This window comes from Ptychodera flava, chromosome 8 (assembly GCF_041260155.1).
Source record: "Ptychodera flava strain L36383 chromosome 8, AS_Pfla_20210202, whole genome shotgun sequence".
NCBI lineage: Eukaryota > Metazoa > Hemichordata > Enteropneusta > Ptychoderidae > Ptychodera > Ptychodera flava.
In genome coordinates, this window is record NC_091935.1 from 13,014,693 (window position 1) to 13,032,207 (window position 17,515).

Genomic DNA, 17,515 nt, shown 5'->3' on the forward strand with positions numbered 1-17,515 from the left:
CTTTGCAAAAGAACCGAGGAAATTTTTTCATCTGGCCTTGATACCATCAGTAAATTGTCAGGAAGCGTGTACAGCAAAGGGGCCTTTGCTCTAAAACAGTGAATTGTCACTCGTATGCGTCAAAACTACGCTTATCCGTGTTTGACAATAGAACGGAATTAGATTCTCTTAATGTTATTGATGGAGGAATTACTGTACATCTAATGTTTCCTGGTACCTTCAACACCTGTTGCTATAGAAACGACTGTTGGTTTCCTGAAGTTGGACTTGGCACTGCGGAAAGTGTTTCCAGGCATGTCAGATCTTGAGAGGAAACAAATCGAAATTTCCTTCTAAAGGCAAGTGGTGGTAGCGTGTTGATATTACAGCACTGTAAACTCAAGCAGACACCGAACAAAAAAACCAAAACACTTGCTAACAAAAGAACCTCCATTCGGAAGTTTTGGAACAGATTTAAGACACCAGTTGAATTGACAACTAAATTGAACATTACGAATTCGGAAGGAGTCCGGCCATCTGCTGTACACTGTATGCGTTCACATAGCCGTTCAGTTTCCTGTCAAAATCCGATCCACATGTCTGTTGTCAACTTTGCGTGCCATTTCATCCCTTGTACAGTGTCGGACTACAAACACTGAGTTTCCGTCTCGTCTACGAAGTGACGTCGTGTTTCCGTAACAACAAGAACACCGGAAAATTGAAGTCACACCTCGTGTTTAACATAAGCTAGAGTTTTATTTGAGCACATTTTAGACCCTGGAGTGAGATTTATGAGCCAATCGACCTCTCGTTGTCAGCTCTTTAGAAATCAAGTACCAAGCTGCATCTAATCAAAATAGTTTCGGTGACGGGACATGGATCCAATTTTAGTCTACAATACAAATGAATGTATCAGAGAGAGAACACTACATCACAGAAGCTCAGTTGCTTCGCCATCCTTTCTCTATCAACAGATCACCATCCATCGAACACTGTACCAATACGTATTTTAAGGTCGAATTCGCCTCGGAGACAGCTGATTTTCGATACTTTTCTGACCCACATCTTGTGTGGGATCATTTTGAAGCTCTTGTTGTAAATAAAGTTTTCACTGTCGTATTTTTGTGAAAATGTCAATTATCATTTTTTCTTATAGAGTTAATATAGGGATGGCGGCCATTTTGAATTTCAGTAGTATGGGTAAATTTTAATGAGGTAATTTGTTTCTGTTGTACCAAAATTTGCCATGTGACGCCCGATTTTCAGACTTGTTTTTGAAAAGGATGGTTGAAAGTTCCCCTGAGGAAAGACTGAGTAAAAGTTTTAGTCTTTCAATTTCAAGCCACGAACTACCTGAAATGAATTCTTGGTTATGAAAAGAGAGACGTTGATTACGGATGTTGTTAGAATTCATGCAATGGGACAGCCGTTGGGATTAGTTTACAGTTGTTGTCTACGCCGCATTTTTCGATTTAAAAAAAAAACATGACAATTTAATCCCAACTCATTTTCCGTATAACTTTTCGCTTCGTTTCTCAAATGAAACAACGACACCTTGTTACGGAAAATGAATTTTCAGTCGGTGGTTCTCCGAGATTTATCATGTATGGCAGGCGACATCGATGGAATATTACACATTGCCTGCTTGGCGCGCTTTCTTCTAAATAGGCAGGCCTTGATGAATTGTTATCTATACCTTGAATACAAAACCATGTACTCTTATATATGTCACGTGGTTTGTATTATTTAAATATGGAATCACGTGGATATTTTGTCGATATCGGTTCTGTATCACACGCTATCGATCATATCGTACGAATCTTGACAAAAACAACTCGTTTTGTTTCAGGGTATCCCCAATGTTATTGTGTTGGCCGTGGCCCTGCCATCGATCATACTACGATATGAACACAAGGAAAACGTGAGCCGTCTATTTAAACCCAGCGGCGCTCCCACCGGGCGCGATAAATCAAAATGCGCGGGTAAACTACAGGAAATAAGCAATTGTTTTACAAGTCGTGCAAGTGAGAATATTCCCCAAACGGGACACTTCGAAGATTGTGACATGATCACAAAAACACCGTGAGATAGCAATAGATTCGCCGGAGAGAAAACCCACGTATTCTTTTGCTAAAATTTACCGTCCTTATGTATTTTTAATGCCTCCAATCACTTGACAGAGTCGATGATTTATGACGGTCTGAATAGGCAACATTTTGCCAGGATGGCTTCCCGACATGCCTTGCAAGTAAACAAGAACGGCCTCAAATAAACAACAATACGCTTATGATAGAACATTGCGTTGCAATTCTACAGATGGCAACTTTTCCAAACTTTTCATTTTGGATGTATGCCTGGCGAGGAATACATCGTGCTCGCGCATGGGTATTCACGTCATACGTTGAAATAGAGCATATTTTGAAGCTCCATTGGCTGTAAAGTGTTTTGTTCTGACGCCAGAAGACTGTGCCTAGCTTTATTCCCTCAATCATGCAGAAGGACATAATATTAAGCTTGTCAACACAGCCTATATGCGCGAAATGTCCTATGTTATTGTTAATAGCAGAATTTTAAAGGTATACTCTCACCTATTACTCTCACCTATTTACCACAGTTACCATGGAAAGAGAAAATCTAACCAATCACAGGTTTTAAGCGGGTGGCCGCTTTTTAAAAACAGCGCCCTCACATGGATTTTGAATACCAAGGAACGCCCCTTTGACCATATATGGGCACATTTAGACTACAGGTTACTGTATACCTTTAAGTCCGGACCTGAGTTGATTTCACAACAACGACATTGCGTAACATCCAAAATGCATACTGTTGGAGGGCTAAAACTTCAATATTCTCATCGGATAAAAATCAAAAAATGTAATTGTTTGATGGTGAAAAAATGATGAAAATATGATCAAAGTTTCAACCACGGTCCTCTGAGGACCTTGCTCATTAATTCAAAATATCATACAGCATTCTTATAGAATTTCCATGACTATTTTGTGGCCTGTATGTAATTTTCCTGTATTTTCTATGGACTGTACATGCAAATCCATCTTATACCGTACGTCCTGGTTGAAACTCGCTATCTTTAGATCGCAATAATTCACCGTAACCTCCTCTTTCATGTCCTTGCCACTGCTGCTATCTTGACGATCAAAGACATCAGCAGACACGCCTTCATCCCAACACGAGGAATGACTACTGAGCCGATATATTTTAATCCACTCTCATTATCACTCATCGTTGAATCACGATTCACCGGTAAGAAGGCTTTCAATTTTCGCAAAGCCCTTTCCAAAGTATGATTAGGAGTGCGATCTCAAGGAAACCTAATACCTACTAGGCTGTAGCAAGGGAAGGGAATATGTTAATCAGTATGTTCTATTATTGTGGACGTTTTTTGTCGAATATAGAGATAAAATGTAGAAGGACAATACAACCGAAATGATTTATTGTATTCAGATTTTTAGAGTTAATGTGATGGAAAAGTCCCAAGTGTTCTATCTAGGTAGTAAAGATACTAGCTGCATTTTCCCGTCGCGGTGTCGGCGTCGCCGCTTCCGAGTGCTGTAAGCCAAATTAATGTGCTACACAAGAAAATATCGGATGATTGGCTTGGGCAAAAGGTTAGACTTGATTCAGTTACTACATAGTTGTAGGCATTGTCTTTGAGGAAAGGAAATCCTTCTCGTAGTGCTGCGAAAATTATGAGGCAGTCAGGTGTCTAGTCGGCAATGCGACTACAAAGTCAATGCTCCCGGGCCCTTCAGAGCTGCTATGAAGGACGCACGAACGCAACCCTAAGCAATCGAATGAGCATGCGCCAACCATAAACATTATGTGTCATCTGCAGATCATGCGGACAACTAGTTGTGGTAAACAATATGTTTAAGAAAAGGTAGCAAACGGCATTTTTTGCTGTTGTCTCTAACAAAATTAGACCGTCAAATCATACCATTATTAACTTTGCTACGGCTGTACTTCGCTGTCTGTTCAAAATAGAAAAGAAAATTGTGGCCATTTTTTATGTCAATGCTTGCAAATTTTTGCAACTCGGTTCTCTGTTTAAAAACATAAATCAATTTATTCCAAAGCCTGATATTTATTTCAACAATACAGTATCGTGGGTACAGAATCGGGACATCTTTTGCAGCTTCGCACCAAATGACACACCTCGGAGACAATTCCTCGCCCCCACACAATCATGCGACGGGTTTTGTAGAAAGTCACGACAAATCAAAAGAAGAAACGGCATTTTGTTGATGTATAGCTTTGTTGCGGAAACTGGAGGTGGAAGTTTAAAGGGTAGTATATACAAGCATTTCCGTTGCACTTTCAGTATAGCTTACAACTAGAGTCAATTAACAATGAATGTGAACAAAGGAGTCCCGCATGAAATCGACGCCACACTGGAAATGAGACAGAATTTATGAATTGATGTTTATTGCACCAATAATACTTCAAAGAATTCATCTTTACGAAAACTAATCATAATTTCCCATTAGAATTCTTTTCACAAAACACCTATTCAAATCCAGTCAGAACGTTAAGCGAGCGTCGTCTGCATGTGTCTGTGTTCGTTCACGTGACAAGTCATAAGTTTTCCCTACGTCACGTTCGATCGATGGTACCTTAGATCGGAAGAATGTCTCTCAAGTTGACTTCAAGAAAGTCCACTGTTTATGAATACATATTTGTTCCTTTTTATCTCTGTGTCTACCATAGTGGTTGATCACAGGGATCGGTCACGGATGAGCAAGTTTAAACTGAGAAAAATGCTTTATATAGACTGGTAATTCTGTGTCGTGAACTAATCAAAACAGATCATATCTGTGTGTCTGTCTGTGTCTGTCTGTCTGTCCATCTGTCTGTCTGTCTCAGTCTGTCTGCCTCTGCCTCTGTCGTCTCTGTCTCTGTCTCTCTGTCTTCTAGTCTCCCGTCTGTCTGTCTGTCTGTCTGTCTCTTCTGTCCTCTCTCTCTCTCTCTCTCTCTCTCTCTCTCTCTCTCTCTCTCTCTCTCTCTCTCTCTCTCTCTCTCTCTCTCTGCCTACCTGCTGTATATCACTGTGTCCGGTTGCCATATTGATCCTATGGGAATCTGCATCTCAGAGATGCCGCTGAAGTTTGCAGGATCCCACGTCAAATACTCGTCCTTCCATCTCTGTATGGAAAACGAAAAATATTTCTGGTGCATTTTCATTCTTAAACAGTTGGTTTGATAAAAAGCTCTTAGCGTGTATCCGTTTCAAAAGCATTCTCATGTTTCATACTTTATCAAGAACAAACGAGTTCTCCGATAACTCCTTGGTGTTTCCGCGTTGATGATACACAAACATGGCAAGAATTTAATTCATGGTTACAATTATTGATTTTCGTCGTCTTGATGATGTGAGATATGCAGAGGCTGCTTTGTGTGTCTTGTATCGGTGTTTAAAATTTTTTTTAAAACTCAACCTCTGTTTGTTGGATATTGAAATTTGGCAAGTTCTATTACAAGTTCCGATCATTCCTCTACTTGCAGTTAAACATAAAGGCTGGAAATTCTTCAATATTAGACGAGTGGGAACTACCCTGCGTCATAGGGTCCCCTCCCTTGTTATCCAAATTGAGATTGCTTGAAGAAAACACTTTTAAAGAATTATCGCCGCAGAGGCAATGCTTCAAGAAACTGAGATATAGTCTTACACCTGCAGACGCCGAAATACAGTTTCCGTCAAGACGCATACGTTCATTGTAGATGGATATTACACAAACCACAGTTTTTTACACAAACGACAATTTTTCACACAATTTTTATGCAGGGTGCAAAATGTTCGAAGTCTTAGTTGCAGGGCTTTTCCACCAGGTGCCTTAAAAAGATTTCGCTCGGCTATGTACAAAGCGAGCATCTTGGGGATTCTCAAGCACGTATACTTCTGCGTCCCTCTACAGTCAAGGCGGAACCGCCCCTTGTAACAAGCGGCGTATTGCTGCGCCATTAACGCTATCTCGTTTGCAATGGAGGATCCGCCTTGAAGTTTAAAATATTTCCTTTGAAGTGTGGATTAATTCGTTTTACGTGTCCTTGCTACACAAACCGCGGGGCAGAAACTCCGGACTATGATGCTTCGGAAGAGTCCTTTCAGTAAATATCAGATACGTTGCCGCCGGTGATAGAGTACTATGATGCACTTTCTTTCAGGAGAAGAAAACAAAACCAAAACAAAGACAAAGAAGCATGACAAGATTACACTTTTATTCTGAAACGTCAGATTACGTCCAATGCAATTTGAATTAAACAATTTAAGTAAATAAGACATATCAAATATTGTCCAACCACCTCAAAAAGCATAAAAGCGATAAGTGCTAATTAAACTTTTAATCGATTTCCAAGTATAATGCACATCCCCAGTCTCATCCACCTTATGTATGTATGTATGTATGTATGTATGTATGTATGTATGTATGTATGTATGTATGTATGTATGTATGTATGTATGTATGTATGTATGTATGTATGTATGTATGTATGTATGTATGTATGTATGTATGTATGTATGTATGTATGTATGTATGTATGTATGTATGTATGTATGTATGTATGTATGTATGTATGTATCTATGTATCTATCTATCTATCTATCTATCTATCTATCTATCTATCTATCTATCTATTCATGTATCTATGCTGTGATCAGACAAAGGTCAAACTTGCTCCTCAACTTTTACACCTTTCCAAATGTCTCATAATGCAAATGCCCTGTCAAACCGAGGAAAATGTGGAAGAATTAACTAACGCTCATGGTGAGTCCAGTTCGATGTAGAGTTCTGAGGAGAAAAGCTACTGCATGAATAATTGATATACAGATGAAGCTCGCCTATCCTTTTTAAATCCCTACTGCCAGCAGATTTACCGAAATCGTGACTAAAGATAATATCCTACAACAATCATGCTCATTCTTATCTAAAGATGCGTCATCACTAAGGGGCAAATGTCCCCATTCATTTATTGCCTGGAGAGCATTGACTTTTACGCCCCCTGTGTAAACATAGCTCGATATGACTTAAGAAAAGACACGCAACGAAAATAAGCCCTTCAACGGTTGCTGATACCACGGTTCCTCCACTACCGTGCTGATACTTTGAAAGAAACTTTCAACCAATTGCTCGTGAAATTTAGAAGTAATTCACAGAGCATTGTGTGATTTAAGAATCCAAATGAATGACACGTACTATATAAAAAAGGTTGTAGTTTCAGGTGTTCACGAAGTGGGAGAGTTTATGTTGTTTGTTTTAACGAAAACGACACGTAAATCCTTAGGATTTCATGTGAGACCACGTCTGCTGTGTTCCTGGACTGAAAACGACAGGCTGGTCATATACGAACTGTAATTTTCTAGTTTTAGTTTATCTCAGTTGTCGTAAGGCACCGTCCTGTCCATGTGAAACCTGTTAAAGGATCGAGCACTATCAACCCAGTTCAATTCAATATGACTTTATCTAGAAATGAACAAAGTAAATGAAAATTTTCGCCGATTTGACCCGTAGACTGTCATTCCAAAACGTCAAGAAGACGGAAGTAAATAACCAAATTACTCCTTGTATAAAACATGATGCTCTGGGTTTTTTATTCTGTATTTCTTGGTTATAAAATGTCAACAAGTATCTTCATGGCTAGTTGATTATCTTACTTCACATTTTATCACGCTATCTAGTGATTGTCTGTCTTTAACCATAGGGGCCGCCAACATGTCCATCCCCAGGGTTGGGTAGGTTTTTTGTTGTATTGCTAATAAAGGTTTATTCTACCAACCTTTTGTGTTTTTGTCTTAGCTTAGCAATGCTTGAAAATCTTGCGTAAACGTTTTATCACCATGCTGCATCTATTATGAAGAGTTTGATTGCCTTGCGCCAAAGCAAGCAAGGGTATACCTTGCTGGCGCGTTCGTTGTTGACTTTGTCAAAGTTAATCCGATGATAATCTGGTGACAGCGTCCACAGATGAGTAATTTACCCGTGCCTGCTTTGGCGCATCAGGTAATTTTCTTTGTCATGTAATAGTTACTGTCGACCAGAAACACTGATAGAAAATAAAAGATTTACATGTTGTCGAAAGTGTCACAGTAAGGTCAAGAGCATAGGGTAAATAGATGCAGCATGGTGATGAAAAGTTTACACAAGATTGTCAAGGGCAATGCTAAGCTAAGAACAAAACACAATTGGTTGGTAGAATAAACCTTCATTAGCAATACAACAAAAAACCTACCCACCCTGGGGACGGACATCTAGGCGGCCCCCTATGCTTTACGGGTAAGTTCTGCAGCCACCGTAGGAAAAGGTAATTGCACTTTCAACAGAAGAATTGTAAAACAAAGACAGGATCTCGCTATCGGCCCGAAAGGAATTAAATTTTCTTAAAGAAGTACACATGTTGCTGGTCCTTTTTCAGAACGACGTAAGCAGTCAGCGTGACATTTTAGTTTGCCATTTATTACGTACTTTTCGCAGCTGGGTGCATTTCTCCTGAAATAAATGACCATGTCCTTTGCCGGCTTCCAAGTTTCCAGACATTGTTAAAATGTTTACCTGCTAGGAAATGCGGTTGAACTGCGTTGAAAGTGCTGGAGTAACTCAGCGAAGAGGATTCTTGCATGTACATCTGAGTTTTTTTTAGATGCTTATATACTTCGATGAGAGTGAACTTCTTTATCAAACATTATATGGAAGATAAGCAAGCTTTAAAATATCAAGCTTATTCTTAGTAGAAACATCAGTGGATTTCATTATTTTTCTCAAACGCTTTCATGAAGGAATAAGTTAAAGCGATCGGCCGAAATTCATTGGGGTGTCTTGGATTGTTTTTTTTCTTTACAATATGTCGAGAAGAAGGTCCTGCAAGGCGTCGCCGAGCTGATCTGCTCAGATTTTCGAATTGTAGTCGCAGATACTATCTTGACCCGGAGTTTTATAGACATTTAATGATTTTTAGGGTTTTAGCGATCATTCCGTGATTAATATAGATGGAGATTTGGGTGACAAAGACTATTAAAATCAGTCATACACGATGTAAGGTCATTAATCTCAAAACGAGTAAACAACTTGTTCAAATCATTAGGTAATTAATCTGCATGATCAACGCCATCTACTCTCACCTTTGACCTAAAAGGATCGACTTTATCGACTGCCGTTATCTTTTAATTCTTTGTAATGCTGCCTAAAAATTTCAGGATACCTACTTACTTACGGAATTTGTTTTGTTTGCTTTCTGTTTGTTTTTTGGCACATGAATACCTTAAATCAGACTTTATAGAGGAAGCTTCTAGGTAATTATGCCTATTAAGCTGAACTTCCAACACAGATATTTCCTTATTCATAGAGGTGTTGCCTTTTCTTCGCATTATTTTGACCCTACAGATTTATCTTCAAAATAGTGAATGGCTAATTGAAGGCCTTCAGAACTATTTGCTGACATAATTATTCGTGGATGAAACAAAATTCAAACATACAGTACGTAACAACGGTCTCTTCTTTCGACGTCAATTTGATTATTTAAAGGGATACAGTCGTCGGAACTGCGCTCAAAGGTCGTATGAGACCCATGCCACCAATGTAAACACTGTATCCAAGGTAAGATGGTGATTGATGAAAGTTAAAACATGTCTGTCATAATCTACATCGTATAATTCAAATGTTCAAGCTATGATGGGGTGCATCTAGATATTGTGCACGAAGCACATTTTCTGTAAACAAGAAACTCGCACAGGCGCAGTTCCGACGACAGTTCCCCTTTAAGATCATCTTGCTGACTGTTCTGGGAACGTATTGATGACACGTGACCAGGCAACTTCGCTTTCCATTCGTGGAGACGACATATATGTAAAACGTTTTGTAGTTCTAGAATCAAGCATTCAGACCCTGTCATACTGACAGAATGGTTTTTAGGTAGAATGCGCCTCGGGGACAAATACTCAGACTCTCAAACTTTTACAATTCTTATCTAATATACTACTTGTGAGGGTTCATTTTAAAGCTCTTGGTGTAAGAAAACTTTTTACCGTCTTGGTTTTTCGAAAATCGAAAATTTTATTTTTCTCTGTAGAGTTAACACAGGGATGGCCGACATTTTGTATTTCAAATATCGTTAAATCTTAAGTAATTTGTTTCTCTAGTACCAAAATTTGCACGGTGACTCCCATATTTTTATTCTTGATTTTGAAAGACAATGGTTGAAACATTCCTTGAGAAAAATTTGAGCGAATGTTTAAGTCTTTCACTTTCGAGGTGCATACTACCTTAACAACATGTTTTGTGAAACAATGTATAAGTATTACTAAGAGATGACCTTGTCCCTTGCATGGACGCCATCCACGTCACCGGACGGTCACACCACATATCCATTGTACTGATACAGAGGTAGGGGGATACTTGGCGTCTTGAAAGTAGCCGCATGAGACTTTTAGTAAAATGATGCTGACAACTGCCCACGGAAAAGTGGCTGATTTGTCTCCTGCAACCCGAAGACACTTAAGTTTTACCTTGTATACAGGTGGCGAGTCTTTCGCCTAATTCATCTACAGAATGTCGTTCTCTTACAAACGTCATTTCGAATCAACACAAGTATGATGTTGTAGAGCCGCACCGGTAACCCATCGAAATACACAACGGCATGCGGCGATTGCTACAAATTTGACATGATTACGATCAGAAAATGAAATATATCTCAGCTCTTGTCGGTTGCTTGTTTCATCATATGATTAGATCGCAATGTTCGTCTCATAGGAGAGATTAACAATTTGTATAGCTGCTGTCAGAAACTCATTTTTAATGAGAGAGACGTGGCAAGTTAGAAGTGTACCCACCTGAGCAAGCCAGCTCTTCAAGGTGATCACCTGGTTTTTCTCGTCCTAGAAATGCGGAGAGAAAGCATAGAACTGTCAAGACTAAGAAAAATAACGAGGCGATGACGCATTAGATATGATGCAGTGGCGTGTAACGAATTAGCTGCAGAGATGACAGTTGTCAGTAATCTCTCAAGGACACGTAAAGCATGGCTAATGTCTATATTTATCCTAAGAAATAATACTCGTATGTTTTTAGGGAACTTTACACTTAAGGTAGTATGCGCCTTGAAAGTGAAAAACTTAAACTTTTTCTCAAACTTTCCTTAATGAATCTTTCAACAATTCTCTTTCAAATGAAGAATAAATACCGGGGGTCATCGTGCAAATTTTGGCACTAGAGAAACAAATTACCTAACATTTACCGATATTTGGAATTCAAAATGGCCGCCATCCCGGTGTGAACTCTACGGAGTAAAATAAATATTCGATTTTCGAAACAACTAAGACGTTGAAAAGTTTTCTTGCGCCAAGGGCTTTAAAATGAACCCCCACAAGTGGTAGATCAGAAAAGAATTGAAAAAAGTTTGAGAGTGCGAATATCTGTCCCTGAGGTGCATTCCACCTTAAGGAATTCAGTGTGCCTCGGCAAAGGAGTTACAGACGGTTGCTTTTAATAAAAACGGTGCCTATATAGGGATGACATAACAGGTTTGGTGATGATTCCGTGTGAAAAACACGATTGGAACTAATTGGGATAATTGGATTTTCATATTTTTCAAATTTCTCAAAAGTGTTAGGTGCCATATAGCTGAATGTTGCAATATTGCAAATTACTCATAAAAACAAGTGTGTAATAAAAAAGAAAAGCAGATAAGATTACATTTGTAGATTAAATCGACATTATTTCACCATCCAATCATCCCAAATTAGTTCCAATCGTGTTGGAAGTAAAATGTTGTACTTTGTAAGGCGAAATATCTCAGCTTATGTGATTAACGGACATCCAGCAGTCGAAAATACGCTTTCCAGGGGAACGCTTTCAACACCTTCTCAATGGTTTATATAAGATTTTGTCGAAATCTTCTAAACTGATTAGGTATATTTCTGCTCTGAGTTCCAGTCATATGACACTAAATCAAACATTTATAAATTCTACGACTGGAATCTAGCGAGACGCCATGTGTACCAGTGAAACTACAGCCTTATATCCTCAACTGTGTCTCCCAATCTCACCGAAATAAACTTTCTTTCCACTCTTCCCCATCCAAGACCGATAAACTCGTGCAGATGTTTTTTGTTACGAAAAAAGTTAGCCAGGAACGTGATAACAGCAGCATTAATGTTAATATGATTATCTTTTCCAGGGTTTATATGCCTTGAGCTTCAAACGCAATCGCATAATCCTTCCCGCGCATTAAAATTCGATTTGAATCCGTACGCATGTTCTTTAACTCCGAGACTTTACCTACATGATGTCGAGATTCTGTTTACAACGACCTGAAGGAACAGACATGATTTAAATGTACTAGACAACATGGGTAATTGATAACACTAATCGGATTTCATCATTCGACACCAATCGCTCCTCATCCGGGACATTTATACATGTTCGATATGCCCTGAAACACACTTCCTGAGAGATTTCAACACCATCCTGTAAGATTAGTCGTATCAAACTGACCTTTACATCAGAAATTTGCAATGTTTTAAATTTTCATTTTAACGAACTGTCACGCAAAAGAGCATACATCATCTAATAATTGTTATCTAATCCATCACCTCAGTCGAAATTTCTCGCTAAGTACTGCTTTGAGGTCTTAGGTTCCAAGGATAACAAACTTTTACAACGCACCTGGCCAACCTAGTAATGCACATGATATTGAGTGAAATTTTGAAATACAAATTATTTTGAAATTTCAACTTTTACCCGTATCCTTGTCAATGACACGCTATCTGCACTGACATGTAACAGACAGACAGATACAGCGAAGGTGGTTGGCACCTCGAAAACGAAACACTGAATCTTTTGCTCGCACATTCCTCAAGCAAACTTTCAACCGTTCTCTGTCAAAATCAAGAATATAAATCGAGGGTCACCGTGCACACTTTGGCAATAGAGAAACAATCTTTACCGATATTTCCCATTCAAAATGGCCGCTACCCATATCTGTAAGGGGAAAGTGAAATCCCCAATTTTCACAAACTAAGCCACTGAAAATTTCAAAAAAGTGGTAGGTCAAAAGGATGTTATGTCCTGTAAAAGTTTGAGAGTCAGAATATATTTCCCCGTGGTGCATTCTTACTCTATGCGAATGAAATAATGACAGCGTCTTACCATATCGATCAGCTGTATCGGGGTCATCCTGTGCATGACCTCTACGATGTTGGATTGATTTCTGACCGGTCTGACAGGGTGTTGAGGATACCTGGCCAGCAGGTAATCTACCAGGTTGACGCCATCGTCCAATTTGTCGGTTATACCTGCAATGAATTCATTATAATCGTCAGAATCGCTTGCATTGTTTAAGATAATTTGCGCCTCGGAAGTTAAAGACTTAAAATTTTGCTCAAACTTTCCTCAATGGAACTTCGACCATTCTCTTACCCAAGCAAGAATAAAAATCAGGGGTCACGGTGCAAACTTTGGTACTAGAGAAATAAATAACCCAAGATTTGCCGATATTTGAAATGGCCGCCATCCCTGTGTTAACTCTATATGGGGAAAACTGCACTTTCCGGTTTTCAAAAAACTAAGACGGTGAAAACTTTTCTTTCATCAAGAGCTTTAAATGAGCCCCCACAATTGGTAGATCAGAAGAGAATTGATAAAATTTGAAAGCCGAATTTCTGTCCCCGAAGCACGTTCTACCTTAAAATAGACAACAGGAAAACAAATAAACAAACAGATTAAGGCAATTAGCGTTTGGTATCAAATAAACGGTTGAATATTTTTACTGTGCTTTCAGTAGCTTTGGTGTCAAGTTTTATGTGTTGCGGCTACCAGTTAAGAACATATTTTATTGAACTCTCATCTCAATGCTTATCACTCGAGTTCGCCTAGGTGTAGGTATCATTTGTTTAAAAGACATTGAATTCCGTCCTATGGTGAACAAAAGTGACATTTGATCGTTCTAATTTCAATGCGCCCATTTCTCGACGATTTTTTAGGCGATCGAATCGGTCCCCTCTGATGAGCAATCCCTGAGTTCAATCATTCCGTTAGACAATTTCAGACTGGGCGACTCGCGCATGTGCCGAACATTATCGGTGAAACTGTCGCGTGGTTTGATTAAAACCTTCTTAAAGGGATTGACTAGCGTCAGCGAGTAGCTTCCGTGTTATTCACGTCTTTGAAATAGGGTTTGGGATCTATCGTAAATGAAAGAAAAACAAGAAGTGTTTCAGAAACACAGCGCTCATCACGGTGAATAAACAAAGTTGATTCATTACCTGTCCACTGAAACGATGGAATTATCCTTCTGAAGTTGTTCAGAAGGGAAAGTCGTAAATTTTAGATACTGCTGGAGTTATTCCTCATGCTTTACAGTTTTCTCTGTAACAAGGGGACGAAATTGCCGCCTCCTAGGAAACTTCTTTTTTTATCGTGCCTCACATCATAGGCCTAATCGGTTATTCCTCGAGCCCCTCGATCCTTCCGTTAAGGTAGTATGCACCTCGAAAGTGAAAGACTTAAACTTTGCTCTAACTTTCCTCAAGGAATCTTTGAGTCATTCTCTTTCAAAATCAAGAATAAAAATAGGGGGGTCACCGTGCAAATTTTTGTACTAGAGAAACAAATTACCCAAAATTTACCGATATTAGAAATTCAAAATGGCCGCCATCCCTGTGTTAACTCTATGGAGAAAAATAAAAAAGTTTGAATTTCGAAAAACTAAGCCGGTGAAAAGTTTTCTTTCACCAAGAGCTTTAAAATGAACCCCCACATGTGGTATATCAGAAGAGAATTGTAAAAGTTTGAGAGTCCCGATGTCTGTCCCCGAGGTGCGTTCTGCCTTAAGTCGAGACATCGCCGTGATTAAACAAGGTGTTGTATTCGGTGATGCAGTACGGTTAAAATACACCGTACCCTCTGGTAAATAGATTTTAAATTCCCCTTTCAAGACTTTCAAGCTCCAAAATTATGTATTCTTTGACATTTGGCGGGATCGAGTTGCACGATGCGTGGTTCAGGGCAATGTTCTAAAATGCACAGCTGCCGTTTTATTGCACGAAACGGTTCTTTGAAACATGAACATATCTTAAAATTCGTTGGGGAGGAGTAGGCCGATGGGATATAATCACATCGATGATCCCCTGTTGAATGCCACCATCAGCCAAAATTACAATTCAGGGTTATCTTGGAAGAGTAGCTTAGAGGGTCAGGGTGACAAATAAGGTTATGTACCCCGGCAATACATTAGTTCATTGCTTTTGCAAAATGACTCGGCTTAGCTTTTCCCCTGTAGATTATTCATTTATGAAAAAGTCTAGTTATTAAAGATAGAAATACATTCTTTTCATCCATATTGGCTTGATCTAGTGTGTGCGTGTTGCAAATTCACCCTTGCAGGATAAAATTTGTGAGAATTTCCGTCTGGATATTATGTTAGTCTAACTTTCGTATTCTGGGGCATGTCGTGATAACATATTCTCTTGGATACTAGCAAATCGTGAGGGGGAGATGTATGTTCCCTCGTTTGTTAGACATCTTCTAAGCTCCTTTGATGATTCACCGACGGAGAATGTCAGCGTTATGCCTCGACGTAATAACTACTATTTCAGGCAATTGATTTACTGGACTTACTTCAAAAGGCCTGAGATCCATAGGGACCGTAGATAATTAAAACACGCGAGCGGTAAACGCAACTTCTGTGTTTAGGGGGAGGGTTGGCTATATTTCGATCACCATGCGCAAAAAATCGCACTGCATGTTTTCATATCGTAACATCCCGCTACACGTTTTTATTTATCGCAAAATATCGAGTTATATTGTTTGGCGTATACCAGACCAGTGCGACACCACATGTATTTCAAAAAGAATGCTGATGTAGCGCCAGTGCCGTACTGCCCTGGTACACGCCAAACAATATAGCGATGTTTTGAGATATATAAAAACGAGTAGCGATATATTGCGATATGATAACATGTAGAGCGATTTTTGCGCACTGTAATCGAAATACAGCCAAACCCCCTCCCCTCTAAACACAGAAGTTGCGTTTACCGTGCGCGTGTTTTAATTATCCACGGCCCCTTAGACTAGCAAGCGCGAATTTTAATTCTCGTGTCTGTGGGCTTGATAAGGGTTGTGGTTTTTTATCAAAGTTATATAGTGGGCAAGGAAATCCTATTATTTTGCTCTGTGGACGTGAAAAAATGAGGTGGGCTGTATGATTCAATTGCTTTGGAGGGTTTCTGAAGGCTGCGAGAGGGCAGGCGGAGCTTTTTATAGAGATATAGCCAAAGGGGAGTTTTTCTGCTGGAACGTGGATAGTTTGGCGAGGAAATTCAGTAAATTGTCGATCGGATTCGAACTCACAACCACAGACAAATAGAAAGACAGACTAGCAACGCGGCATGCCTTTTGTTCCATGGTCGTCTCTGTAGACTATGGCCTTTTCACATTAAAATGAGCTTCACAGGTGTTAGATTTTTTGGAGACTTTGTTCGTGGTTGATAATTGCACGAGATTATGCGAAAAGTACGAGGGGATGGCATCGTGCTGCCAGTCGCGTGGCAACCATACTTACTTTGTGAGCTCTCAGGGCAGAAACACTGCTTCATGCCAATCAAAACATAACACGCCAGCAGTTTCATAAACACGTCCTTCCATGACCAACTTTTAAAAGACGATATGACCGACCGTAAACCATTGAGTAAAACCGCACAGTATCGATAAAAGACTTTCAAATTTGGTTCAAACACACTCATTATATATTCATTGAAATGTGAGAGGAATTTTTAAAATGGTAAAACTCACTTTCCAGAAGCTCAAAACTTTCCCGTTTTCGTCAGCATGCCAATTCCGCTCAGCACCACACGACGACAACAACACAAACTTTGCCGAACATTCTTTCGCTTGAAAATTGGCGAAAATCCGGAAATTACCGAAGGATGCATGGTCAGCACTCTTCGGAAAAGAGAGGCTAGAGCTACCTGAGGCGAGGCGAACATAGAGGGCTTACTTAAGCGCTTCGCACATTGAACAATATCCGTTGCTAGTCTGTCTTTCTATTTGTCTGTGTCACAACATACGACACCCAGTCAACTAGCGACGACATCACAGCGAAAAGAAAGCGAGTAGATGGGGAATTTTTCTTGATATTGTTATGTCAGCAAATAGACTAGCAGCTATCACTTCTCCTACATGTTTTAATTCCGTGTAAGATACTTTAGAATAGCATACTTATTCACATATAAAAACAACTCTACCATCTCTCAAATGAGGACTGTGTGCTATCTGGTTGCTTCTCACGAGACCGCACAAGTGCTCATCAATGGCTGGCGGTGCGTTGAATTAAACGCAAATAGCTGCGTAGGCCAGAGTCTTTATATACTTTCTTTCAACAACGTATCCTTCGATCGTCGAAATTTCTAGTAGCCATTAATTTCGTCGAAAACGTTTAAGATAACTACTCTTCTTCGTGTTGGTCACTGAATCATCTAAAAGTAAAATGCGAGTAATCTAAAAGAAAAACAATTCTTGTTACAATTGAATTC

The 17,515-nt window shown here is 39.4% G+C and overlaps 1 protein-coding gene across 2 annotated transcripts in view; it reads right to left on the reverse strand.

Moving 5' to 3' along the window:
* LOC139138524 (neuronal acetylcholine receptor subunit alpha-9-like) overlaps nt 1-17,515 on the reverse strand; it is an 87,470-nt gene that overhangs the window by 18,792 nt on the left and 51,163 nt on the right. For both annotated transcript variants that reach the window (XM_070706933.1, XM_070706932.1), the window contains exons 3-5: nt 13,134-13,279; nt 10,817-10,861; nt 5,030-5,139 (exon numbers count right to left, since the gene is read on the reverse strand). In XM_070706933.1, the coding sequence (XP_070563034.1) occupies nt 5,030-5,139; nt 10,817-10,861; nt 13,134-13,279 (301 nt within the window). The remainder of the gene's footprint in view (nt 1-5,029; nt 5,140-10,816; nt 10,862-13,133; nt 13,280-17,515) is intronic.